At 31.1% G+C, this 12,356-nt stretch overlaps 2 protein-coding genes across 4 annotated transcripts; one reads left to right on the top strand and one right to left on the bottom strand.

Annotated features, from left to right (window-relative positions):
• Positions 1-5,604: 5,604 nt before the first annotated feature.
• On the bottom strand, positions 5,605-6,806 carry LOC107910207 (dehydration-responsive element-binding protein 2D). Of its 3 annotated transcripts, none has more exons than XM_016837988.2 (2): positions 6,245-6,806; positions 5,605-6,175 (listed from the first exon to the last, which is right to left on the bottom strand). In XM_016837988.2, the coding sequence occupies exons 1-2, from the start codon at positions 6,708-6,710 to the stop codon at positions 5,901-5,903; spliced, it is 741 nt and encodes a 246-aa protein (XP_016693477.2). In that variant the 5' UTR covers positions 6,711-6,806; the 3' UTR covers positions 5,605-5,900. The 3 variants fall into 3 exon arrangements, with proteins under 3 accessions (XP_016693477.2, XP_016693478.2, XP_016693476.2); XM_016837989.2 differs by having other exon boundaries at positions 5,605-6,154; positions 6,245-6,803; XM_016837987.2 differs by having other exon boundaries at positions 5,605-6,804.
• Positions 6,807-10,124: 3,318 nt separating this feature from the next.
• Positions 10,125-11,378, top strand: LOC107910206 (thioredoxin H-type). Its single transcript, XM_016837986.2, has 3 exons — positions 10,125-10,427; positions 10,814-10,936; positions 11,027-11,378. The coding sequence occupies exons 1-3, from the start codon at positions 10,341-10,343 to the stop codon at positions 11,162-11,164; spliced, it is 348 nt and encodes a 115-aa protein (XP_016693475.1). The 5' UTR covers positions 10,125-10,340; the 3' UTR covers positions 11,165-11,378.
• The last annotated feature ends 978 nt before the right edge of the window (positions 11,379-12,356 follow it).

The raw sequence follows: 12,356 nt of genomic DNA, 5'->3' as shown, positions 1-12,356 counted from the left end.
GATGGTCTTGGAGTGGTTTTCTCTAGGGGGTGGCTATGGCAATTGAAAATCTTTAATTCCATATTTCTCAACTGCTCGGGTTGCTAACTTCCCACGTTCTTGATTGCACGCAACTTGATATTCCAAGTGTTGTTATATTCGCACAATCATTTCTTCCAATTTCTACTTCTGTGGTTGTGATATGTTACTTCTTGCTTGCCTTATGTCCATGTGTGGTTTGAATGGTTCAGAGTTTCCATCTGTGCTTCGTCTTGCTACCATTCAATGCTATTTCACAAATAATTGGTTTAAGCTCAATAGGTGAATATGGCTATATTCGAGAGAATATTTAAGGTTGGTGGCTTGGAGGGGGTTGGTTGTTGATAAAGACATCATATAGAGATGTTCCAGGGTTGAATTTGTTATGCAAACTTGGGAGATATCTTTAAAGATCGCGTCGAACCAAGATCGGAAAGTTTTCAAAATTGGCTTATGTCTCGCGCCACAAAGAAGGTATGGCACAACATGATGCTAGTTGTTCCCCTATTTGCATTGAATTCGAGGTTGTGTCGTTCCATACGTAGGATATGGCGTAACACAGCTTCGATTTGGCCTCTTCGAGTCTTGTAGACGGTCCTTGATTGCCCATACATGCACCTTAATAACATCTAGCTCCACCATTGTCATCGGAACCCTGGTTCCTTCTAATTTTGGCTTAAAATGCACATCTAATTCCTACTTCTGATGAATCAAAAACAAAATAATATACAGTATGTACAAACTAATTAAGTTCAATAGTTAAAAATTTATGTTGTGCTACCGAACTTGTTCGGCAATTTCTTGAACTTCACCATCGACTTTAGCTATCGATCTCACCCATCTCAGTCCTTCCAATTGATCCTTTGTAACAGCCCAATTTTGACCCTAATCTGACAAAGTGGTTTCGAGACCACGAATCCAAGTCTAAAAATATTTTAATATTATTTTCTGTGTTAAATATGTGTGAAATTATATATGTGAAAGTTTCGTGAAATAATTTTACTGTTTGTATGCTTAATTTGAGAAAATGGCTAAATTGCGTAAAGTGAAAATTTGAAGGTTAAATATGAAAGTGCTTAATTGTTTTTGTCTTTATAAATTGGAGGTTCTATGTGGCAATTAAGCCATTTTCCAAGTTAGTGGACGGCATTAGGTGATATATATGGTTTTCTTATATTATTAATATAATATATATATGTTATAATAAGGTATAATATATTATTATGTTATAATAAACATTAAAAAAAGCCATTATCATTTTTTTCCCTTCATCTTCATCACGAAACAAAACAAAAGAAAACATAGAAACATAGCTAGGGTATTCGGCCATTGTTGAGCTTGATTCAAGGTGAGTTCTAGCTCGGTTTTTGATAATTTTTATATTTTTGAGATCGTTGCTTCGAATACTATTCGACCCATGCTAGAATTTTTGATTTTGATGAATATTTTGAGTTATGCCATTAATGAATAATTGTGTTCTATGATGTTTGATGATGGATTATGAAATATATGTGTTAGATTAACATGTTTTGTCTTTGAATTTTTGGTAAATTTGAGTAATTAGGGCTAAATTAAAAAAATAAATTTTAGAGGGACTAAAATGAAAAATAAATGTAATGCATGGACTTGTGTGAATACAAGGAAGATTCGACCTAGCTATGTTGTTGTGAAATTTTGTGTAAATTGTGTTTTATGCAATTGGGATTAAATTGCAAAATGTGTAAAATATTAGGGGAAAATGGTAATTTGCCTATTTATGTGTTTTTGGATTAAATTGAATGTTTTAATATTTAAATTAGCTCATTCTGGATATATTTAGACCAAGAACCAAAGAAATCGGAGTTAGATCGGGGGAAAGCTAAAATCGTCGAATAATCGTCCGATTTCAATTTTTCACCGTCCGAGGTAAGTCAACTAGCAATTTAATGTTATTAATTAATATATATATATATACATATATATATTGCATTTGGATGAGCTCAAATTGAAAGTATATAGCTTGAATTTAGTCAAAGTAAAAATAATATGTATATATATAAATATATGATTAATGTTCGAATATACATATATGTATACAGATATATGTAAGCTCTTGAATTTAGTTGAAGAATGAATATGGCTTATGTATAAATTCTTGGTTATTAATCGAAAGGTATGTATAGTGTATATATATATATAAGGTTTGAATGTATATATATGTAAGTACATATATGTACAAACTATTGGATTGATTAAAAATATATATGTTATATTTGCATAAGTAGTTTTGAAATGGTATGTACATGTGAGTTGAAATTTATATGTATATGATAGAATTGAATGAGCACATAAATATATATTTACATGTATATGTTTTTGTATTGAGTTTGGGTATAATTTTTATATAAGTTTATATGAAGTTCGGAAATACAAATATAATTGAATATGTTTTTGTGTTAAATTTAGGTATGACTATTATATAAAGTATGTATGAGACTCGAATATATACAAACTTATATATGTACATGTTTATGTATTGAATTTAGGTATGATAATTATATAAGTTTATGTGAGATTCAATTATGTAATTATATTCATGTGAAGCTTTTGAATGGAGTTGAAGGTACAAAATTGTTAGCTTGGATTACTATAAGATGTTCGAATGTATGATATTAATAGTAGGCCTTAATATATTAAGTTATATATCTGTATATGATCATATGTATAATTAAGTTATTGAGCTGGATTCAATATCTGAACTTTATATACCTATGTGGTTTAAAGGTATAATTTATATATATTGAGCTAAATTTTTATACATGGAATCTTATATACATATACATTTTGAAAGTGATTTGTATTTATATAGATTGAGTGTTCAGGCTCGGTGCCTAGCAGGCTTGTCGCCGGTGAAACATTTCAGACTTTAAGTCTAGCAGGCTTGACGCCGGTGAAACATTTTAGACTTTAAGTCTAGCAGGCTTGACGCCGGTGAAACATTTCAGACTTTATGTCTAGCAGGCTAAGTGCCAGTGTATTGAATCAGGCCTTAAGCCTAGCAAGTTTTGTGCCGGTGAATCTATTCATATCATGTGTTTACATGTATCGAATATGTGTATGATTTAGTCATATGGATTTATAGAATATGTATATACATTTGGTCATTGTGTTTGATGAGCATATAAACATTAGTTTATATGTATTTGATGAGTATGGATTTATATATATATTCAATTTTATGAAATTGTTAGGTATATTCGCATTCAGATAGATGTATGTGAGACATCTATATATGCATTTTGGTAAGTATAAATGTATTTGGTTATATTCGTTTGATGTGTATGTATATATATATTCGGTTATAAAATTTGTTAAGTACATAAATATGCGTTCGGTTACACACATATGAAGTGTATATGCATTCGGTTTTAGGTATTTGATAATGATGTATGCATTTGTTTATATGTAAATGATATATAAAAGTATTCGGTTGTAAGTTTTTGATGAGTATTTAAATATACAATTGTTATGCATATTGTATATACATATTTATATATTCATTGGTAAGCATTCTACGAGTACATATATTTGATTATAAATAAGATGATTATGAGTAACAAATATTCAAATAGTAATATATGTCGTATTTGCGATTTCAATAAGTTTAATTATGAATTTATATTATTCTTTTTTATATATATTTTAGTTATGCTATAGACTTACTAAGCTATGTAAGCTTACTTTGTTTGTTTACGTCTATCTGTTTATAGATCAAAAAAAATCAAATCAAGCTTCAAGCTCAGGGATCGTCAGCAAGTTTATCACCTTATCTATTGTCTCGGTATTTAAAATATTTAAATTCTAACTATGGCATGTACAGACTAGATAAATGTTTTGAAGGTCGTACTTTGTTGTATTGTATATGAATATAATAGCTATACTAAAATGGTTTATTTCCTTATAGATTTGCTAGTTTGTAATGTCTTTACTAGTTGGATTATAATGTCTTTGTTTATTAAAAATGGTTAGAAGAGAAGTTTAACATTTTGCATATTTAATGTATATGTATATGTATAATATATATGTATTGATTTTGAGATGGTTGTGTTTTGTTCAGTAATGCCTCGTAACCCTAATTCAACGATGGATACGGGTTAGGGGTGTTACATCCTTCTTCCATTGGAGTCTTACCATTTGTCCCATTCCTACACTAACACAACTAAAGCGATACTTCAATCAAGTTGCACATGATTACCAGATATGTTACATTGTCTATTAGATCATTTCTAATCAAGTTGCACATGATTGGTGAGTACAAACGAAATTGGCCTTTACTTTCATATTTTAGACATAATAATGCATTTGTAATATTTCATATTCTAATTATTATTATTTTATTAGTTCGTAAAATATTAAATATTGTCAAATTGAGTTCGCGGCCATTCAAAATGTTTAAGAGTATAGGATAAATTTACTTTTTTTTTTTTGTAAAAGGTTTAAATGACATAATTATGTTTATATATTTTATAGAAAATGAAGAAAATAATATATTTGAAAATAAGAAAAGAAAATACACTTATGAACGTTACTTGTATTCCATCGGTTAGCTTGTTTTTATACAAGTTTACATACTCTAAATAAGGAAATAAAATAAAATCTAATTCTAGAATTAAGCCTAAGAATTTGTAATAATATTTTCTTCAATTTAGCTTTTGTTTTCTTGTATTTTGTGTATGTCATTTTATATGTGATATCAAATTTAACCAGAAATTTTATTATATTACAACTAATTATTTTTTTATTATACACATATCTATATATGAAAAAGCGATTGTATACATACATATCCATATATGCATGTGAACTTAGTTTTTAATCCTTTCCTTTCCTTTTTTTTCTTATTTTATAATATATGGCATGATGATAAATTAAACCTTTAATTATACTGATTAAAAATGAAGTTGAATCAACTGCTATAAGATTTTTAGCTTAATTATATAATGAGAAATCGTGTTTACATTAATTAAACTATGAGAAAGCATTTATACATCAATTATATTATGAAAATGTGTATGTTTACATTAACTATACTATGAAAATATGTTAACATTAATTATAAAATGGTAAGAAAAAAATCACTAATTTCATACATAAAGACATCTTATTGATAGGACTTAATTGAAACCCCAACATCATCTTGTTTTGAGAACACCAGAAGAGTCAGCAAACTGCTTTTGAGAACGGAAGTTTTGACCATTTTTGAAGTAAGAAAAACCGAACAAATGTGTGTTGTCGTATGTACCAAGAAAAAGAAAGACTAAAAAACTGCTGATGCTGACAAGGAAAGATAAGAAGAAGATTATTACTGAGCAAATCCAAACAAAACATGGATTCATTTTGTTTTTGTTCTTTTCATAACGTTGTAAATTCTTTAGAGTCTGCAAAGATTATGATTGCTAATCATAAAAATCAACTTTTGAATTGATTGATAAGTTGCCCACTTATTCCTGACAGAAACCAAGCAATGGCTTCGAAAAACTTACACTACGTATTATTGGTGGACAACGTAAGATTTTCTGTTTTCGAATTTACATGTACACATATTTGTTCTTTTCACAAAACCTTTCACTTGACCATAGAAGCTGGTTGGCTAGGCCTGGAAACAGCACGTGATTGATACTTAGAGAAACATAAATAAAATAAAAATAAGAATTAAAAACTCCGACCCACGTTATAAACCACAGAAAACACCCTATGTAGTTTTCATGGATATAGAGTGTAGACAGTAGGAAACTCATATATTCTATATAATATACACATTTATGCACAGTATTCTTATGACTTTGACGTACCATTTATCTTAACAGCATCTAGTTAAGCTTAGCTTAGTTTAGCTTTAAAATTTACATGCACCATGGGGATTGCAAAGCGTCCCAACCAGTTGCTTCCATAAGGTTGCTAGCGAAACTGCCTGGATCACCCATCATTGGAAATTCCAAAGACATAGCAGTTTCAGCCCAAATGGAGTCGTCTAAAAGAGGCAAGTTGGCGTTCATATTTTCCCAGAACCCCTCAATTCCATCTTCAGTAATCTGTCCAAACTTTGCATCCATGTTCCCTTGAAGAGCAATGCTCTCGTTGGGGAAAGAAGGCATTACTGAGGAGTCATTGTTGTACACTGGTATTGGTGTCATGTCATTGACCCTAATAGTTGGGTTATTTGATGATGAACTGATCATACTCATACCTGAATTGCTCACGTTTTGGGGTTGGTAATTCACCATCGGAGCCATCTGAGGATTAGCTGCTGAAGAAGGTTGAGACTGAGGGTTGTTGGCACATAATTCAGGCAAATTGAGCTTGGCATCCGAGCCATAGAGTTTACGTGCGGCAGCATCGTAAGCCATTGCTGCTTCATGAGAAGTGTCGAAAGTTCCAAGCCAAAGACGAGCACCACGATTCGGTTCACGAATTTCAGCAACCCATTTACCCCAAGTTCTCTGCCTCACACCTTTGTAAGTGCAGAGAGCGTTTTCTGGACCACCTTTTCCTCTCATGCACCCTTTTCTCGAGCTTGCTTGTGCTGGCTTCCTCGCTTGTTTTCTTTCTCCAAAGCCACCACCCGTCATTGATGTTGACATTGTTCCAACAGGGAACCTGGGGGAGTAAGGAAAAGGTGCAGAAAGAAAGTGATTGATAACTGATAAGCACATTGGGGTTAATGGTATTTATATGATAGAAAAGGGGAGATAAGAGCTCCAATGGGGGTGATTAAGCTTGCCCGAAACGTGTCTTAAGATGGGTTTGGCATGGAAACCCTGTTAGCTCGTGTCGACAGCAAATCTCACTGCCATTTCTCATAGACACACTTGGCCTAGGCTCTTGTCTGTACACAAGCTCATGTGGCAAAAACTGAAGAAAAAAAGAAATGGAAAAAGTAGTTGGATTTAGGAAATTCTGGAGGAGAGAAAAGAGGAAATGGATAATGGTGAATTTAACAATATGGAACGGCGTGATCGGTTGGAGATAAGAACAATTCTTTCTGAAGTTAATTAAAATCCATCACCATAAACGCAGACTGATTAATTAATTTTTAAATTCATTTAAATTAATTAAACTTATTAATTAATTAATCAAAATATTTTTGTTTAAATCATATATAAATTATATAAAATAAAACTCCAACCCCAACCCTAAAAATAACTAAAAACAAAGGAGAAAAGATGGGAGGGTTATAGAGGTGACATCTGACTTGGTACACTGAATGTGATTTGGAAGGTCAAAGTGAAAGTGTGATACTCAAATGGGGTCCATTCTGCTATAACTTCGTACACTGAATGCTTCCGAGTTGAAAGGACTCAGGGTGCCAACTCGATTGTCTCCACTCTATTCCATGTGTGTAAAGTAGGTAACGCATTCACAAGTAGAGTAAAACAAAATCTTGCATAACAAGTAAGTTGGAGGCACTCCCCTTTCGAGGCTATAAAAAGTTGTATAGGCCAATATTATCATTATGTATGTATGGAAGAGCATATTTCAAATGAAAATCCAACTATAGGAACCCAACAACTCATCTCTTAAGTCCAATATTGCAGGGCCCTAGATTTAGCTGAAGTACAGCAGGTTACACTGCAAACTTGGCCCTCTTTGGGTTATCATGCCAGGCTTTTTGTGCTGCTCAACAGGAAAGAAAAGAAGTGGCAGTAAAATATAAAGGCGGAAGTAAAAATTCTATACTGCAAGAGTTAAATTATATTTTTTATTAAAAAATAAATAAATTAATCTTTATATATTAGATTAAGAAATAAATCAATCATTTTTGTTAAAAGTTTTGTCTTTAAAATTAGTGTTCCTGATAGAATAATTAAACAATGACATGTGGCTTATTATATGTATGTCACACTGACATACAAAGACCAATTTTTACTGTAAAAATAGTTGAAATTTTTAACAAGTGATGAATTTATTAATTTACTCAGATTTTTCAAACTCTTACACTTTTACCTAAAAGCAAATGATGGCAACCCAATTAACAAATAAAAAAATCCATTTATAGAATGTATGGGAACCTCTTAATTATCTTATTATTAGTTCAAGTTTCAGAGTCATTTTTATATGATCTGCAAGTCCCTAGTCCAACCCAACACAGAGGAGGATCACATCAATACAACTAAACCGTGAATTAACCTTTCTATCATTAAAAACATCATTTAGTACGTATTATATAAAAAGAAATGAGATAACATGAAATTTTAACAATTGTTTTAAATATATCTTTTCTAACCTGGTATTTTATTTTTTTTATTATAAGTGGTACTAAAATTATTTTTATATTACTTATTTTACATTAAAATATTATATATATTAAAAAAATCTAGACTGCCATATATTATAACCTTTAAAAAATATTTTTTATTACTTTTACTTTTTTTACATTATTTTTCTTATTTTTTTCTATTTTTTTCCTTTATATTGTTTGACAATGTTAGTAATACTCGAAATTTACCTTCCCGAAGTTGAGATGTTGGTGATTAATTCTCTTTTCAAACTTTACCGGCTGCTTGCTAGACTTGAGGAGATCAAAAAAATTATTTCATCAATCAAAATTAATGTTTTCAAAATCGGACCAGACTAGCCATTTGGATGGAGAACCAATAGAGATATCACTTTTGAGATATGAATTGAATCGATTGATCCGCGAACTAATGCAGATTAATTTAACCAAACTAAAAAAAATCAGTTTAAATGGTTTTCTCTATTTAAAGTATTTTTTTATAATTTTTAATAACACGAACTAATCAAACTAAAAATTAGTGGCATGACCGGTTCAACTATCAATCTGGTTCTGAAAATGATCAAAATCATGAAGTCTAAAAAGCTTACACTTGTAGAAGAAACCTACTATTAGGGAAAGAATAACCGAAAAAGATATAAAGTAAAAAAGAAATATATATATTTATTTATTTATAAATCCCTTTGTTGAGTTGGTGTCCCAACGCAGTTATAGAAAATACTTTAATGTCCCTTCGCATTTAAAATAAATTATATTATTTGAAAAATAAAAATGTCTATGATGGGATTTGAACTCATGTCAATTAGGTTAGCAAAATTTTAAATTTATCACTTAACCAAAGTTTTATTTTTACTATTTTAATTTTATTATGCACACTTTATTAGCTCCAACAATTGTATACATTAATAATGTTGTTGATTAAGATGGTATCACAAATTAACTTAACACTAACTTAAGATAGATGACAACACCATAATAAATAACTGTATTCATTTAGTAATCTTAACCTGATATATTCAATATGTTTAAATTTATTTTAATTACAATTTAATCTAACTTTTTTTTTATTTTAATATCGTAAATATTTAATGTGTTATTATTAATTAGTTTCAAATTATACATTTCATTAATTATTATATGTTATTTTAAACACAAATATGTGTTTTAAATACATAGTTTTCACACGCATATGCATGTAATAAAGTTTCTAGTATTTGTAAAAAGAAAATAATACTTTTTATCTTTTTTTTGCCACATGGTAATTTTTAATTATAAGTACCATTTGCGACAAAAATTTTTATTTAAGTGCCAAAATGAAAATAAAACCGTAATTTAAGTATCAATTTGTAAGTTAAACCTTTAAAAAAACAAATATTTTTTATTTCTAGTTTAACTTTAAATTTAATCTAACATTTTTTAATAATATAAAAATCTAAATTGAGATATTTAATAATATAAACTAAATTATTTAAATTTTAAATTGTAAAAAATAATTTATTAAAATTTTTTTTAAAGGGTTAATATATACGGAGGTATCTAAACCTACTTGTTACATAAAAAAAATTGACATAATTGATGCCTAAACTTAAAAATCATAATCCAACTCGATACTTCTTTTATATATCTAACTAACATTGTTAAATATACTGACGTAACATTAATAACTAATAACATGATAAAAAAATTTATACTACATATGAGATTATCATTTGTGATTATGCTATTGATAATCAGTGTTAGTTTAACTTATATTAAGAACGTCAGTAAAGTAAACATTGGCTTACTATTTTCAAATTTTAGTAGGAATAAAGTGAAAGAAAAAATTAAGTATGAAGTAAGTACAAAATAACAAAGCACCTCCATATATAATCTTTTTTTTTTAATTGATGTGCGTTATAATAAAAAGGATAAGAGATTTCCCCCGACCAATTCGTGGTGTGGAGGCAGTCATGGCCAAAGACTTTTACGCACAAGTCGAGCACTGTAAAGCATCATAATTTGGGCTTTATAAGCCTGACTTTTGAGTGAGTAAGGAATCTGAGGGAAAGCAATGGCGGAAGAGGGACAATTAATCAACTGCCAGACTTTTGCTTCATGGAACGAGCAGCTCCATGCAGCAAACGCCTCAATGAAACTGGTAGAATTTTACTTTTTTCTCTCAATTTCCCAAAATTTTGAGAAACTGGGTTTTCTTCACTTGGTTCGCTTTTACCTTTTGTTCGTTTGAATTTGATTCCCCCAACCCCCCCCCCACCACCCCGATTCCCAGAGGTAATGCACTGAATTAAGCGAAAAAAATTTGGGTTAAATAGTGAAATTGATTGTTTACGTGATTCAATCATTGATGGGCTTGAAATCAGATGTCAAATTTACTATTACTTGCTAGGAGTTCATTACTGCGATTTATGTAGTGTTCTTTGCACGATCTCGTTTCTTTAGCGTAGTTAGTGCTTGCATTAAAAGAATAGTCATTAGGATTCCCTTTTTACCTACTTGTTCTTAAAAAAAGATTTCCCTGGTTAGGCGGTGGTAAGTTTCACAGCTTCATGGTGCGGGGCATGCCGTTTCATTACACCCGTCGTTGTAGAGCTTGCTAAGAAGCTGCCCGATGTCATATTCTTGAAGGTGGATGCGGATGACTTGAAGGTAAGATCTCTTAAAAGCCTTTGCTAATTATAGTTTGTAATATAGCTTTTGATTTATATTAACTTCACGACATGCTCTTGTATTTTGCAGACCGTGACTCGAGATTTTGCCGTGGAGGCATTGCCTACTTTTATCTTTATGAAACAAGGCAAAATAGTTGACAAAGTTTTGGGGGCAAGGAAAGATGAATTGCAGCAGAAAATAACCTTACATATGTTGAAAGCATGAATCAACTTCAATTACTCTTCGAATTCTGCAAGTTGTTTCTGAAACTAGAATTTAACTTATAGATCTTATACATATCTGTCTCTCAGATACGAAAATTATGTTCTTGTATGTCTTGTTCGATACTTTCATTATGTGCTTGTAGTTCTTAGTATGAACATCAAACTCGAAATTGCTTGTATATACCTACTACACCAATCTATTTATATGTTTCAAATGGCTGTCATATAATCATGATTCGTATCTTAGTAGTCTATCATGACAATGCTTTGTCTTTCTCAATTATTCAAACAAACTTCCCAATGTAACATCTCAAGGCTTGCTTTTTATGTTTTGGTTTGTTATCCTATCAAGTGAACCACCATAAGCCTTGAGGGACATTCTTTAGACTACAAGACATGTAATAAATGGGGAATTCCATGCTTGCCTCGTTGGTTTCCTGGTTCCATGCAATGATACTCCACTGTCTTTGGTGGCCCCAAAGAAGAAGCCACTTTGTCGTTACCTCTCATATTGGTCTCTCAGACAGGGGAAAGATATTATTTTCATGATGCTTTAAACCAAATGCAAGCTCACTTGACCACTAACCCAAAATACCACTGAACTCTGTTAAATCATACATGGTATCACCAGCAATAAGGGTGCCATGAGCATGCTGACTGGAAGGGATTACATAATCTGGATAAGCATTATTGCTATCCACGTTACTCCTCTGGTCAACCTGTAATTTATCCCACTAGGTGAGCCAGTATCTCCTATAGCAATATGTTGAGACATTGCTCTCTTGCAATGGCTTGTACATTTCTACATCAGGGATATGATCAGGTTTGCTGTGTCCAACCCGTCCTGGATGAACATTATCAGCATCAGCAACTTCAGATGTCATACACTCTTACAATTCTTCTCATCTTTCCTCGGATGTTGAAGAATTTTCCAAGATTTGATGGGTGGGTCCATTTTACCAAATTCTTTGTACTTCTCTTCGATCATGGTTGTTAGTCGATTAGTGGATACCAAAATTAACAATGCATGTCAATGATACTAGTGATTTATAGGTCAGACAATTGCACTTTATCTCTTTACTCGGCTCCTGGTCAGCAATGGTACTTGGATTTGGGTGTGAATAGTGGATAACCCTCCTGGTCAGCAATGGTACTTGGATTTGGGTGTGAATAGTGGATAACGGCATGTATCC

This window comes from Gossypium hirsutum, chromosome D02 (genome assembly GCF_007990345.1).
Source record: "Gossypium hirsutum isolate 1008001.06 chromosome D02, Gossypium_hirsutum_v2.1, whole genome shotgun sequence".
NCBI lineage: Eukaryota > Viridiplantae > Streptophyta > Magnoliopsida > Malvales > Malvaceae > Gossypium > Gossypium hirsutum.
The sequence above is the reverse complement of the archived record's forward strand: the minus strand, read 5'-3'. Positions and strand labels throughout refer to the sequence as shown.